The 15,616-nt window shown below is 49.0% G+C and overlaps 1 protein-coding gene across 2 annotated transcripts in view; it reads right to left on the reverse strand.

Moving 5' to 3' along the window:
* Positions 1 to 15,616, reverse strand: part of adamts10 (ADAM metallopeptidase with thrombospondin type 1 motif, 10) — a 41,276-nt gene that overhangs the window by 12,177 nt on the left and 13,483 nt on the right. The window contains exons 7-16 of one of the 2 annotated variants that reach the window (XM_014216511.2): positions 14,289 to 14,434; positions 12,667 to 12,710; positions 12,150 to 12,255; positions 10,832 to 10,978; positions 10,530 to 10,671; positions 9,760 to 9,867; positions 9,534 to 9,679; positions 9,020 to 9,083; positions 8,555 to 8,657; positions 1,626 to 1,759 (exon numbers count right to left, since the gene is read on the reverse strand). In XM_014216511.2, the coding sequence (XP_014071986.1) occupies positions 1,626 to 1,759; positions 8,555 to 8,657; positions 9,020 to 9,083; positions 9,534 to 9,679; positions 9,760 to 9,867; positions 10,530 to 10,671; positions 10,832 to 10,978; positions 12,150 to 12,255; positions 12,667 to 12,710; positions 14,289 to 14,434 (1,140 nt within the window). Of the gene's footprint in view, positions 1 to 1,625; positions 1,760 to 8,545; positions 8,658 to 9,019; positions 9,084 to 9,533; positions 9,680 to 9,759; positions 9,868 to 10,529; positions 10,672 to 10,831; positions 10,979 to 12,149; positions 12,256 to 12,666; positions 12,711 to 14,288; positions 14,435 to 15,616 lie in introns of both variants that reach the window. The other variant, XM_014216510.2, reaches the window with a different exon arrangement.

Here is a 15,616-nt window from a genome sequence, read left to right on the forward strand (position 1 = left end):
AAATACTGACACCACAGGATGTCAACAACATACCCTCTCTACCTACAGGAAACATTCCTAAGACACAACCTGTACTAAGCTGTGACATACACACGTACCGCACCAGACATGCCACCAGGGGTCTTTTCACAGTTGCCAAATCCAGAACAAGCGTACAGTATTATATAGAGCCATTATTGCATGGAACTCCCTTCCATCTCATATTGCTCAAATGAACAGCAAACCTGGTTTGCCTCTCCCCTATTTGACCTAGATAGTTTGTGTGTATGTATTCATATGTAGGCTACGTGTGCCTTTTTAAAATTGATGTAGTTTTGTCCTTGAGCTGTTCAGGAAGAGTAGCTGCTGCTTCGGTAACAGCTAATGGGGATCCTAATAAAATACAGAAAATACCAAATAGCAACAGAAGGTTCAAGCCAACACAAATGTTGGTCTAAATTAACTCCTGCCCTGTACAGTAACTCTAACATGTGAATGGATGGATGGAGCAACCCTGGGGCACTTTAAACCCTGTTGACCCAGGCAAGTCCAGGTTCCATTAACTATCAATGTGGAAGCTATTTCCCCTTAGTAATAGCAGGACTTGTTCCAGGCCGGGCCCTGGCCCTTCAGTTCAGACTGGGCTCTGAGCCGTGTCCCCTGGTGAGCCTGGGCCAGGCCAGGCAGCCTGCTGCAGCCTGCGCATGTGTTTCCAAGCACACACACATCTTGCTCTCTGCTCCCGCTCTCTCTCCACTCACTCTCCCTCGCTCGCTTCAAATCAATCCCTTACTCTCTGGATCCTAACCACCATGAGGCTGCAAACAATACTTACATTTTTCTCCTCACTGTTTTCGCCTTTTTATATGCACCATAAATATAAGAGAGAGACTGGAGACGGGAGGAATGGGAAAGAACCTGGGAGATAGAAACTGTGAGAAATAATGAGAGAAGGAGAGTATGATAGGGAAAGAAACAGCGAGTTCTAGAAATTAAGAGATAAAGAGAGGGATGAGAAGGAAGAATGCCAGAATATGATAGACCGAGAGAGAGAAAGAGAGAGAGAAAGAGAGTGAGTAAGAAACAGAGAGTGAGTGGGAGAGGGGCTGAAGTGAATATGTTTAGCAGCCAGCAGTGCAGCCAGCTGAGCTGGAGGGTCACTGAGTTCCTGCTACACAGAACAGAACCAAGGAAGAGAGGAAAGGAGAATAGTTGATAAACAGGCTCCTCTCTCAGTCTGGACGAGCCCAGAGACTTCCACTCACAACCCCCTTCATGTGCCCAGGCCCTGAGACAGCTCCAAACAAAGCCCAAGAGAGGAGAGAGGGATGGCCGTTCAACTGCCTAATGAAATCTAGCTCTGCTCCACATAGCTGCAGGAAACCACAAAACAACAATTCAGATGTTTTGTGGTTTGGTGTCATTCAGCGAGAGTATTTCATTTTTCCCTCCTCCCCTCCCAGTCCAAAGCCACTCTGCTTCTTGACAGGCTCTGAAGCCATCCAAAAACAACAGAATGGGGGAACAGTCGGTATCGTTTGTGTGAGCAGTGAGCCACACCATCTGAAAGGCAATACTACTTTAAGAAGACAACCAGGAGGAGAGTTAAATGAGAGGAGAGGATAGAAAGGACGGAGCAGTCTCACCTTGCACTCTCCATTCACACAGACATCCAGAGAGTCGTCCCGACATGGGGTCCCGTCCACCACAGCCGGAGCACGCTCTGTGTAGAAGTTATATCCCTCCGCCAGGCAGTTCAGAGAGCAGGACTTCACTCCACCTGGACAACAGAGCAGCACAGAGAAGAGGAACATGAGACAATAGTTCAATACAAACACAAATAGATCCCGGATTAGGTTCTGCAGCAAATTTGGGGTGGGGGGGGGTAACCTAGAAGTACTTAAACCCACAATCCTACGTCTCTTGGTCTACACGTCTCTTGGTCTACACGTCTCTAGGTCTACACGTCTCTTGGTCTACAAGTCTCTAGGTCTACACGTCTCTAGGTCTACACGTCTCTAGGTCTACACGTCTCTAGGTCTACACGTCTCTTGGTCTACACGTCTCTAGGTCTACACATCTCTTGGTCTACACGTCTCTAGGTCTACACGTCTCTTGGTCTACACGTCTCTTGGTCTACACGTCTCTAGGTCTACACGTCTCTAGGTCTACACGTCTCTTGGTCTACACGTCTCTTGGTCTACACGTCTCTAGGTCTACACGTCTCTTGGTCTACACGTCTCTAGGTCTACACGTCTCTTGGTCTACACATCTCTAGGTCTACACGTACGCCATTATACAAAGAGGTCTTGACTAGATCGCTGGTGTTTTGGCAAGGATCTGACAATATCATCATGTCAGTTTTTAAGGCTGGGTTTACACAGGCAGTCCAATTCTGATATTTTCCACTAATTGGTCTTTTGACCAATCAGATCAGCTCTTTTTCCAATAACTGGGCAAAAGATCAGAATTGGGCTGCCTGTGTAAACGCAAGCTAAGAGCTGTTGGTTTCACAAGTTGTTACCTAATACTCTTGGGTAAACAACAAATACCCAGACTTGACAATACCATCATGTCAGAGGTTTAGAAGGGCTGTGCATTGTTATTTTCATTCATTGTTTGTGATTCTCTTGGGTAAACAACAATATACACTCACCGGATAGGTACACCACCCCGTTCACGAAAATGGATCGCTCCTACAGACAGTGAGTCACGTGGCTTGTTATATAAAGCAGACAGACATCAAGGCATTCAGTTACTGTTCGATTGAACGTTAGAATGGGCAAAACGAGTGACCTAAGCAACTTTGAGTGTGGTATGATCGTCGGTGCCAGGCGCGCCGGATCCAGTATCTCAGAAACGACCACCCTCCAGGGATTTTCACGCACGACAGTGTCTATGATTTACCGACAATGGTGTGACAAACAGAAAACATCCAGTCAGCGGCAGTCCTGTGGGCAAAAACAGCTTGTTGATGAGAGAGGTCGAAGGAGAACGGAAAGAATTGTGCAAGCTAACAGGCGGGCCGCAAACAGGCAAATAACTACGCAGTACAAGGCGCAGTACAACAGTGGTGTGTAGAACGGCATCTCGGAACGCACAACTCGTCGAATCCTTGTCACGGATGGGCTACTGCAGCAGCCGACCACACCGGCTTCTACTCCTATCAGCTAAAAACAAGAAGAAGTAGCTCCAGTGGGCATGCGATCACCAACACTGGACAATTGAGGAGTGGAAGAACATTGCCTGGTCTGACAAATCCTTGTTCCTGTTGCGTCATGCTGATGGCAGAGTCAGGATTTGGCTTAAGCAACATGAGTCCATGGAACCATCCTGTCTGGTATCAACAGTAAAGGCTGGTGGTGAGAGGAGCAGCTGTGAAGGTCCTCGATAGGATCCCATAGATGGCTGGTGTTTTGGCAAGGACATGACAATACCATCAGAAATAAGTCAGAGGTTATTGAGAGCTGTATGTTTCATTAGGTGGGTGTCATGTAATACTTTTGGTAAACAACACACACAGTAGCATGATTAAGAGCTAGATTGAGTTGACCAGAGAAGCAGCTGGTCCTCTATAGCAGGGGTGGGAAATTCCAGTCCTCGAGGGCCTGATTGGTGTCACAGTTTTGCCCCAGCTAACACACCTGACTCCAATCATGATCTTCAGTTTAGAATGCCATTTCAAATCAAATCAAAGTTTATTTGTCACGTGAGCCGAATACAACAGGTGTAGACCTTACAGTGAAATGCTTACTGACAGGCTCTAACCAATAGTGCAAAAAAAGGTATTAGGTGAACAATAGGTAGGTAAAGAAATAAAACAACAGTAAAAAGACAGGCTATATAGAGTAGCGAGGCTATAAAAGTAGCGAGGCTACATACAGACACCGGTTAGTCAGGCTGGTTGAGGTAGTATGTACATGTAGATATGGTTAAAGTGACTATGCATATATGATGAACAGAGAGTAGCAGTAGCGTGTAGCCGTAGTGTAAAAGAGGGGTTGGCGGGTGGCGGGACACAATGCAGATAGCCCGGTTAGATAGCCCAGATAGCGGGGCCACTGGTTGGTCGGGCCAATTGAGGTAGTATGTACATGAATGTATAGTTAAAGTGACTATGCATATATGATAAACAGAGAAGCAGAATTTGGTAAACAGATTAACAGAATTTGATTAATCAGCTGTGTTTGCTAGGGATGGAGAAAAAGTGTGACACCAGTCAGGTCCTGGAGGACTGGAGTTTCCCAGCCCTGGAGGACTGGAGTTTCCCAGCCCTGGAGGACTGGAGTTTCCCAGCCCTGGAGGACTGGTGTTTCCCAGCCCTGGAGGACTGGTGTTTCCCAGCCCTGGAGGACTGGAGTTTCCCAGCCCTGGAGGACTGGTGTTTCCCAGCCCTGGAGGACTGGAGTTACTCAGCCCTGGAGGACTGGTGTTTCCCAGCCCTGGAGGACTGGAGTTTCCCAGCCCTGGAGGACTGGTGTTTCCCAGCCCTGGAGGACTGGAGTTACCCAGCCCTGGAGGACTGGTGTTTCCCAGCCCTGGAGGACTGGAGTTTCCCAGCCCTGGAGGACTGGTGTTTCCCAGCCCTGGAGGACTGGAGTTACCCAGCCCTGGAGGACTGGTGTTTCCCAGCCCTGGAGGACTGGTGTTTCCCAGCCCTGGAGGACTGGAGTTACCCAGCCCTGGAGGACTGGTGTTTCCCAGCCCTGGAGGACTGGAGTTACCCAGCCCTGGAGGACTGGTGTTTCCCAGCCCTGGAGGACTGGAGTTTCCCAGCCCTGGAGGACTGGTGTTTCCCAGCCCTGGAGGACTGGAGTTTCCCAGCCCTGGAGGACTGAAGTTTCCCAGCCCTGGAGGACTGAAGTTTCCCAGCCCTGGAGGACTGGAGTTACCCAGCTGGAGGACTGGAGTTACCCAGCCCTGGAGGACTGGAGTTACCCAGCCCTGGAGGACTGGAGTTTCCCAGCCCTGGAGGACTGGAGTTACCCAGCCCTGGAGGACTGGAGTTTCCCAGCCCTGGAGGACTGGAGTTACCCAGCCCTGGAGGACTGGTGTTTCCCAGCCCTGGAGGACTGGAGTTTCCCAGCCCTGGAGGACTGGTGTTTCCCAGCCCTGGAGGACTGGAGTTTCCCAGCCCTGGAGGACTGGTGTTTCCCAGCCCTGGAGGACTGAAGTTTCCCAGCCCTGGAGGACTGAAGTTTCCCAGCCCTGGAGGACTGGAGTTACCCAGCCCTGGAGGACTGGAGTTACCCAGCCCTGGAGGACTGAAGTTTCCCAGCCCTGGAGGACTGAAGTTTCCCAGCCCTGGAGGACTGAAGTTTCCCAGCCCTGGAGGACTGGAGTTACCCAGCCCTGGAGGACTGGAGTTACCCAGCCCTGGAGGACTGGTGTTTCCCAGCGCTGGAGGACTGGAGTTTCCCAGCCCTGGAGGACTGGAGTTTCCCAGCCCTGGAGGACTGGAGTTTCCCAGCCCTGGAGGACTGGTGTTTCCCAGCCCTGGAGGACTGGTGTTTCCCAGCCCTGGAGGACTGGTGTTTCCCAGCCCTGGAGGACTGGTGTTTCCCAGCCCTGGAGGACTGGTGTTTCCCAGCCCTGGTCTATAGGATCCCATCTGCAGCAGCAAGCAGAGACAACACCACCAGATTCAGTCTTTTATATGGCATACACGCTGGCTTTCACACCATTTCATTGCTCAAACACATTTACGCAACGCGATTTTGAGCTGCTCTGCTGCTGTGTCGAGTTAACCACATTACACAACGTTATCACAAACACGAAAACAAATCGCTTCCACTTCGCTCTTTATTAGCACTTTCAGCCGTGAGGCCTCTTGTTGGGTGAAGACACAACACAATTACTCCAGCCATTCCCCTCCATTACTGAGAAAACCCCGGGCTGCTCTAACGTGTCTGATGTCCAGGCATGGTATTTTAATGGGCTTTTGGGTTTTAGGTTCGACACAGTTAGTTTGTTCTCCCACAGCTGTAAGGACTCGGGTGCCAAAGACATAGAGGAGAGTGGGGAGGTGGAGGGGCTATAGAGGGGAGAGAGCACAGTTTGGATTACTAACATCAAGAGAACAAGCAGCTGATTGTGATTAAGTCCCCCCTTCAATCCCTCTATCCACACACAGACACACAACCCTTTTGTCCCCTCGGCCCCCTCTTTGTCTGTGCCACCCCTCTACCACCTAAGGTCTGGGACTGATCAGGGCTGTGGGTTCTGAGGCTTTTGGTTTCGCTAACAGCATGGTGGGGTCAAACGCTCACAACAACAAAAACGAGAGGGCGCTAACAGAAACAGTGCAACTCTCAGCAAATTCCCTGGGAAACTGGAATGTGGAAATCCTGCAGACTTGCACAAAAACGGACAGGGGGAGAGGAAAGAGAGGGGGAGAGAGAGGGAGGGGAGAGAGGGAGGGGAGAGAGGGGGGAGGGTGTTATTTGTGCACTGACAGGTGCTCTCATTTATTCCATATTACTGAGCATGCCAGCGACCACACTGAGCTCTCTTACTGGCTGACAAGGCCAATCAATGTCTCAGCACAGAAACGCCAGCACATCTGCTCTATGGGCCGACCCAACACACAACACAAACACGTACACACAATGCAACACACATACAACACAACACAGCCATTGTCTCACTTTACTTACCACCACCCTCTGGTCAACCCAGTTTCCATGCTTTATAACCGGGCCAGGCTCGGTTCACGTGAGAGTTGAAATAAGTGTTAATTGGGAAAAATTCAGGACCAGGCAGGCAGCACAGTGGAACCAGCTGACAGTCAGGACCAGACAGGCAACACAGTGGAACCAGCTGACAGTCAGGACCAGGCAGGCAGCACAGTGGTACCAGCTGACAGTCAGGACCAGGCAGGCAGCACAGTAGAACCAGCTGACAGTCAGAACCAGGCAGGCAGCACAGTGGAACCAGCTGACAGTCAGGACCAGGCAGGCAGCACAGTAGAACCAGCTGACAGTCAGAACCAGGCAGGCAGCACAGTGGAACCAGCTGACAGTCAGGACCAGGCAGGCAGCACAGTAGAACCAGCTGACAGTCAGAACCAGGCAGGCAGCACAGTGGAACCAGCTGACAGTCAGAACCAGGCAGGCAGCACAGCGGAACCAGCTGACAGTCAGAACCAGACAGGCAGCACAGTGGAACCAGCTGACAGTCAGAACCAGACAGGCAGCACAGCGGAACCAGCTGACAGTCAGGACCAGACAGGCAACACAGTGGAACCAGCTGACAGTCAGGACCAGGCAGGCAGCAGAGTGACTTTCCACTGGCCTCCCGTGAAGCCTCTCTCTTAGCCAGGGTGCTCTGGCATCACAGCCCACAACCCCCCAGGCTGTTACCCCCCTGCGAGCTGGGAGAGCAGCCCATAGTCTAACATATCACTTTATGAGCTGTGACAAGTAATCTAATACTGCCACGGCTGTGTACAAGCCAAGTATACCCATTTCCAGGTAGTTCCACTGTTTGAAAAGTTGTTGAAACCCCTTTTGGGCTCTGTTTGTGCTGGCACCGCTGAACCAGGTACAGTATGTGCTGCCTGTGAGGCTTGCAGGTGACAAAGCTGTGGGATAATGGAAAACTCTAACTCCCATGGTGCTGTGCTTTGGCAGGCCTGCCTCCAGTCTGAAGCTAAGCAGGTTTGTAGGCTGGATGGATGGATGGGTGCTGACTGACTTGGGGGGCTTGCTGGAGGAAGGCAGCCTGCAAAAGTTGTTGGACCAAGTGCAACAATGTGGATGGCTTATGCCTCAGAAATGTTTTTATATGACTGCTAAAACACTTTTTTTAATGAACTATCCTTGGCTGTCTGAGCCGAGCCCGATGGTCTGCTAGAGGTGTCCGACTACAGGACAGACAGACAGAGAGAGAGAGAGGCAGCAGAGAGGAAAGAGCAAGAGAGAGGGGGAAAGAAAGCAGGATAGAGAGGGAGAAATAGGGAGGAATGTAGAAGGAGAGTGAAGAAGTGAGTGAGTGAGGGGAGAGAAGGGGGCTGGGATGTGTGATATGGCCCTAACGCAGGGCAGACTGTGGCACAGCTCGTATTTTAACAGCTGCAAGGGATTTCCATTGTAAAATCAGCTGACTTGATGAAAGGAGCACTTGTTGCCTGGAGTTGGAGAGGGCCCCTCTGTAAGGCATTATGTTATTGGACTGGTAGATTAAAGGCAGCTATGTCGTCGAAAGTATTTATATTTCGCATCCAGCGCAGCGCTCATCAAGCACAGGAATTCTAGCCAGACAGGAGATTGTCTGCAGCTTTCCCCTCGCCTTCTCTCTCCCCTTCTCCTCTCCTCTCTTCTTTTCTGCTCTCCCCTCTTCTCTTTCTGGGCCCACAGTCTGGCAGCACTCTCCTGCTCAGCCCTCCCCATGTGCTGCTGCACTATTCTCTCTCGGTGAACTCACAGGCAGATGTGTCAGCTTTCTCCATATCTGCAGACTGTCTACAGACGTTTTCAGCCTGAAATGACCACCGAGCAGACAGAGTGCAGTTCTCTAATGATGTATCCCAGTCTGCTGTGGAGGAGGGTGGGACACACACACTTACTGTACGCACCTCCTCTGTAGGGTTGCCAGGTGTAGAATTTCCCCCGGAAAGGAACGTTGTCAAAATCGGAGCACTGAATCTCCCGGAAATCCTGAGAGCCTGCAGGGCACTCCTGAGACAGACACACAGAGGAGCAGAGATCAGCTCTGTGTCAGTCAAATCTCAGGCTTCTCGACATCAGACATCCACTTTATCCCCTCCCCTGTCTCTTGTCCTCCCAGCAGTCATTTAAAGTAAGACTGAACTCATAGTAGCCTCTACACTCCACCAAACGCACACACGGACACACACATCCACACACACACACACACACACACACACACTGAGGGACTTAGTTCTGGGCTGGGCAGGCTGCTGTTAATTAGGTCAGTCTGAGAGCTGTAGAGTTGGGCCGGGCCAGGATGAGTATGGTGATGGTACTGTAGGCCTCTCAGAGGGAGCTACTTCTCCACTCTGCTCTGCTCCCCCACTCACATCAATATTGCACGATCTGAAGCGCTTCCTCTCTCCCAGACAATACTTTCCACCAATCGTTGGCCTGGAACCAGAAAAGCAGAGGCAAAACACATCTGAGTGCAATTGAACAATAACTCCCCAATCACACTGGGTTCTATTCTCCTCCTGCCTGGCTGGCCTCGCTCTACCACCCTGTTTCAATCTCTGACAGTCTGTCTTTTTATTACTCAGCTATCCAAGTCAATTAGACTAACTCCTCAGTAGAAACACCAGAGAAAAGTCAGTTTGCCACTGTCTATGTTGATATCCTTTAATACGGCTGTCATTGTTGCACGTGGGTGATTATAGTGGGATGTTAAAATGATTGGTGGTAGACTGGCATCTATCATCCTCCACAAACAAGTTAGGAAGAGCCAGCCAGATACAACCCAATGGCTTTACAGTTCTATGGTGGCTGTGAATTTACTGCCTACTGTCCATCCTATGGCCAGAGTTGAGATCCACATCCCCATCCATCTGCAGCACCACTCACCTGGGGCTGTCACAGTGGCGGATAGAGGAGGACACTCCTCCCCCACAGGTACGGCTGCACTCCTCCCAGGGGGTCCAGAGACCCCACCCGCCGTCCACCCCCTCTGGCCGGGTCCCGTAGGCCACACACACCCTCTTATAGCACCACTGTAACACACACAGAAGACTAATGAAATAAAAACTACCCCCCCCCATTTCTGTTGATCATGGAACATTCCAGTGCTTACCCCTTTCTCTATGGTATTGGTTTGACAGATGGTTCCTTCCGCAGCGGGTATACTGCTGGTGATGCAGCGGTTGCTCTTGCTCATGCACCACAGCTCACTGCAGACTTCCTGCAGACACAGGGAGAGCTGTCAGAGTCTGTCAATTTCAGACCATATAGAGACAACAGGCCCTGATGTGCCCAGCCAAGAGGGCCCACTGACCCGGAGCAGACGGCACCAGCGGTTGGTTCAACTACTTCTGGGCTCTGTGGTGCTAATGTATTTAAGGCTTTTACAATGGCAATAACATATGGCACTGTATTTTATTGTACTGACTGCATAGTATCAATGATAATGACACTATAAAGTACTATTTTGTGCCAGATGTCTGTTCACTCAGCTGTCGGGCCAATAAAATAGACATCTAATAAAAAGATGTTATACAATAAAGGTAGCACAAGACTTGTTCAACATGGGGCCAGAAACCAACGGGACTGGTTAAAAAGAACATGTCAACTCTAGCTAGGAGACAAATAAATAGCAGTAGTGGCCAGAGATATGCCAGAGAGGAGAGGAGACTGGCCTACAAACGGTGGAGAGGAGAAACGCATGTCTGCTCTGGAATAGGGGAAGGCGGGAGAGGACATACGGCGCACATGGTACTGATGGATCAGAAGATTTGTGTCAGTATAATTTCTACATGGTCACACACATAGTACTGAATGGATCTGTCAGCTAAAAATGACCATCCAGCCTTATCAGGTGAGTTAGAAGAGGAGGTGAGTAGGTACCCCGTATTTACACTGCCGAGACTTCACTCCGTACTGGAAGCGGCACTGCTCGTCTGCATCGTAGGCCTGGCCGGGGGCCGTGGTGGGGTACACAAACTCCTGCTTCGGGGGGACGTTGTTGAGGCATGAACCCATACCTGAGCTGTAGGGAAACAAACAGGAGAAGAGAATGAAAACAGGCCCAACAAACATGGACCTCACCCACAATGTACCTAGCTAGTTAATCTATCCACTGTCCACACATAACAAACCCTGCAACTCCCTTTAATATCCTGTGTATTGGAGGTGAGTGTCAGACTCACTCCAGGAAGTTGGTGATGTAGTCTCGGCTGCAGGCGGACCAGACGAAGGGGTTGGTCTTCATGGTGATGTGTGCAGCCATCAGCTTGGCTGTGTCCTGACTGCGGGAGCCACAGGCGTTGCCCACTCCGTCATGGTTCATCCCAAACCTGCAGGGAGAGACAGATGGTACTGCGTTGATATATCTCCTGGGTGACTGAGCATGAGTGAAACAGTTATTGGGGGTATTGGTGATGTATCGAGTAAAAGGACATTTTTTGCTCAAACATCCTCTCCCTGATAAAATCATATTAACACCATGAGTGCGGAACTGGGCCTGTGCAGATTTAACAGACAGCAAAGTGTCTCGGTGCTCTGTTCTCTCTGACACAGACTTCCATGTGCACTGTAAAAGACAAGGCCCACCGTCTAGACAGCCCCAGGGTACAAGCACCCCATCCAGTTCAAAGGTACCTGGACTAGCCATTAGGGGGGAGCACCAATGGGTTTGCCACCTGTGAAAATACCTCTGAGGCCTGTGTCCACACGTAGGTGAACGGCACACTCAATTACTTAGCAAAAATAGTGGACTTTCAAAAATGATACCAAGTCATTGCTTTTGAAAGTAAAATATCAGAGTAAATTTAACAGAATCCTCTTTCATGGCAGGGTATGAAGAGGTTTGGAAATGACAAGCATGTCCAGTGGAGCATGTCCGATGTTACTCAGGCATACGCCTAGATAAATATGTATGCATGAGTAAGTGAGGCAGATCGGCTGGTATGCCAGGCCAGCAAGTAAAACAAAGTGTCTTGGAGGGAAGGCACAAAGACATGCCTACTGCCAGGCCCGGAGGTAGGTCCAGAATGATCTACGGTACCAGCCACACTCGTAACTTGTTCCACTTGTTATAAATATGACAAAGAAAATATAAAGCTATTAACAAGTTGTGTATTGATGGAAATGACTCATGGAGGTAGTTTTGTTAGTTCTCCCTCTGGTACAGCTCTAATCTAACAGCAATCTCACACTGAGGCGGGGCCAGTTTAGCCCAGGTCAGCGCAGGGGTGGGGGGTCTGGGCGAGTTGGGTGAGAGGCAGGGGCAGAAGCCAGGATAGGGGCAGGGTTTCCTATGAGGGGTCACAGGTAACACCAATGAAAGAGTGGTTTATTGAAACAGCCTAGGTCCATAAAGCAGAAGCTGAGCCTAAAGACCAAAGGGTTTGTCAAAGGTGATGAAGGCTAAAACGGTTACTGGGGTCCTGATTGTGTTCCTGGTCAGGGACAACTCAGTGATGAGGGACATTAGGGTGATATCGGTGACGTGGGTGAGCGTCTTACGTGTGTCCTATCTCGTGGGCGATGGTGAAGGCTGTGGCCAGCCCGATATCCTCATTGATACTGCAGCTCCTCTCTGGCTCACACATCCCCCCCACGGGAGCTAGACCTGGGAAAGAGAGACACACAATACTGTCTCTAACATAGCCATACATGTCAATTCACATTCATGCATGCTGAAGCACATACAGAGGTGATACAAGTAAAAATACATACAGTTACAAGCTTAACTAAAACCTACAATTCTGCATCTACGTGTCATTTTAAGACTGTGCTAGTCAGTCATGCTGGTCAGTCAGCTGCAGCAGAGATATGGTAGGTAGGTACTTAATAGTGAGGGAGTGCAAAGTCAAAATGAGGGCAGTTTCCTGAGTCACATCCCTCCCCTGGCTGCTCTAGATTATATACAGTCTGACACTGAAGCTCAGTGCTTCCCAACAAGCGGCCTGTGTGTGTGCAGTGTGTGCCCAGGGTTAGCCCTCTCCTGGGCTGTGCAGGCAGGTTTAACCAAAGGTCCTACCTAGGGTTCCACATGGCTTGTTCTTGTAGATGCAGATGTCGTACCTGGGAACAGGAAGGAAAATAAACTGTTTACTAAAATGAATACTCTGGCAGTCAGTGCGTCCACACCCTGACACACACTCACACTGAAACATACACTCAGCAAAAAGCACTCAAACATGTCATCACACACACGAAGACTCTCACACATATACACACTCTCCTCTCTCGCTGTCGCTTTCTCCCTCCCCCCGCTCTCTCTCCCCTTCTCTCTCTCTCAGTGACACTAAGCCCTATGGACACATAGCAGACCTGATAAGTAACTGATACGGTCTGAACAATGGCAGGAAATAAAAGGACGGTTACTAAAAGGATGGTTACTTAATTTTCCATCCCTCTTTGATAAAAGTCTTCATATAAAGAACCTGTTCTCACAGACCAAACATCCCAAGATACTCCAAGCTACTAGGAACAGGGGCCCATGCATGGGCAGAGGAGTGTTTTTCAGTGAGTAGTGCTCAGTTGTATCTCTCTGCATGCAGTATTGTGTTTCCACTGCTGTTTCCCCCCTAAATAGAGTGCCTCACTAAACTGCACTTTGCTTCCTTGGCCCGGCTCAGGGCTGTCAGATTCAAGGCAGCTGTGCTCTGATTCCTTCTCTCTCTCTCTCTCTCTCTCTCGTTCTGTCTCCCTCTCTACATCGCTCTCTCTCCAGATGCTCAGTTGAGCATAACAGCCTAGGTTTCGTCACTCCAGACAGGACCAGACACTAACGCACACTTGGCGAAAATGACAGGCCATGAGGCAAGGAAGGTGTCAGTGAACTCAGAGGCATCTACAGGGCAGAATATGGAGTCAGTTCTTACTAAAACCGTAATCCAAATAAGAATTTGAGCACAATATATTCTGTTTGTCCAATAGACTCAGTGGTGGATCATTAAGGAATTAGGCTAAAGAAGTTTCATTATGTGCATTGTTATCCTCCACATACAACACCCGTTCCTCCAGTCACACTCTGTTAAAGGGACCCAATCCACACACACATCCCTGGGTCGCTCCTCTTTTCAATTCGCTGCAGCTAGTGACTGGAACGAGCTGCAACAAACACTCAAACTGGACAATCTACTCATTCAAAGACTCATGTACACTCTTACTGACAGTTGTGGCTGCTTTGCGTGATGTATTGTTGTCTCTACCTTCTTTCCTTTTGTTCTGTTGTCTGTGCCCAATAATGTTTGTACCCTGTTTTGTGCTGCTACCATGTTGTGCTGCTGCCATGTTGTGTTGCTACCATGTTGTTGTCATGTCGTGTTGCTGCCATGCAGTGTTGTCATGTGTTGCTGCCATGCTATGTTGTGATCTTAGGTCTCTCTTATGTAGTGTTGTGTTGTCTCTCTTGTTGTGATGTGTGTTTTGTCCTATATTTTAATTTAATTTATTTTTATTTTTAATCCCAGCCCCTGTCCGTGTCCCTGCAGAGGGTGCCTTTCAGTACTTAGATCAGTATTCTGTCTTGAGATCTGTGCACTTGTCTCAAATTTTCACAAAATTTTCCCATTGGCCTCAATTAATGCTTTACGCGAAAGTCAAGAGTTGTGAACACTGAATCACTGAGAATGTTCCGGTGCTTCGAGTGCTGACCTGGTGATGAGCACGGCAGTGTCGTGGTGAGCAATGCCGTTGTCTGGGATGGCGTTCCCATTGCCATTCCGGTTCTGGATGGATTTCTGCCACTTACAGAAGCTGTCCAGGGACTTCCCTGCATGGTGGTTGATCTCTAGAGTTGGCTGACAGACAGAGAGGGAATACTGAAATCAACATACTCAGGAACAGAGTACAGTGAAATAATCAAATTACTGTACAATCACTTTTAGGTTTTCATAGATATGCCACTTGTACTATCTGCCACCACCTGACAATCATTTCTAAGCCAGAGGGAGTAATGAGACAGACATTCCCCAGGTGGTCCAATAATGAATTTCCCCTACATAAACAGAATTTATCAGTACAACCATAGCTGTGCAATGAGCCTAGTATTAGGCAGCCCAGCCCTCTGCCACGAGGCTATTGAACTGGACTGATGAGGACAGGAACTTCTACTGCTTTGCTCTCCCTCTGCCATTAGCCGCCCTGGCAGGGGGAGGGAATACTCTCCTGGCTACAGCTGAGTATGCTCGTAACACAGGAATGCACATGGTGATGACATAACTAGTAATTGTCACATCCCACAATCCATCTCTGGGCTCAGTGGGCTGGCTGGCCTGTTTTGTTTTCCAGGGGCAGTTTTCAGCTGGAGGTCTCTGCTCTGGGAGACAACTTTTGGTCTTACCCCAACCTCAACAGACCGAAAGGCAAGAATAATACTAATACTACTGATAATAATCATAACATTTATTTATTTGTCAAATGACATACTGTATGCCCGGGGCAAATTTCAGGGGCTTATTTGCAGCTATCTGGTATGAATCATACAGGTTGTTAACCCCTTAAACTTGTGGAAATGGGCCTAATAGGGCCTAATTGAAATGTTTCTTACAGAAGAAATATTAAAACCATATGCATGACCATGGTAGCAATTGGTGAAATTATCAGACCAAAAGGTGAGGACACAACAGTTCACCTGACAAGACTGAATCCAAACATTACACTGTTGATTTGATGTGCCTTTTACATTTACTGTACTTTTCACAGCATTTGTCAATAATGAAATCTGAAAATACTCTGGAAACATTCAGTAAACATAATAAGAATATTAATATACATTTTGTACTAGGTAAGAAAAAACAATTACCAGGGTTTGAGTGAGAGGTCTCACTGGTGTCTCCACGTGGACACACACCTCTCCAAACTGCACAGTTCCTAAGTCATTCCATTGCACTTTTATGGCTCAAGGAAAGAGCCTTCCACTATATGGCTCTTTATTTTTAGCTCTCCTAGCTTTACTATTGAGGAACTAAAGCAAGCACACT

Source organism: Salmo salar, chromosome ssa10 (assembly GCF_905237065.1).
Source record: "Salmo salar chromosome ssa10, Ssal_v3.1, whole genome shotgun sequence".
Taxonomy (NCBI): Eukaryota; Metazoa; Chordata; class Actinopteri; order Salmoniformes; family Salmonidae; genus Salmo; species Salmo salar.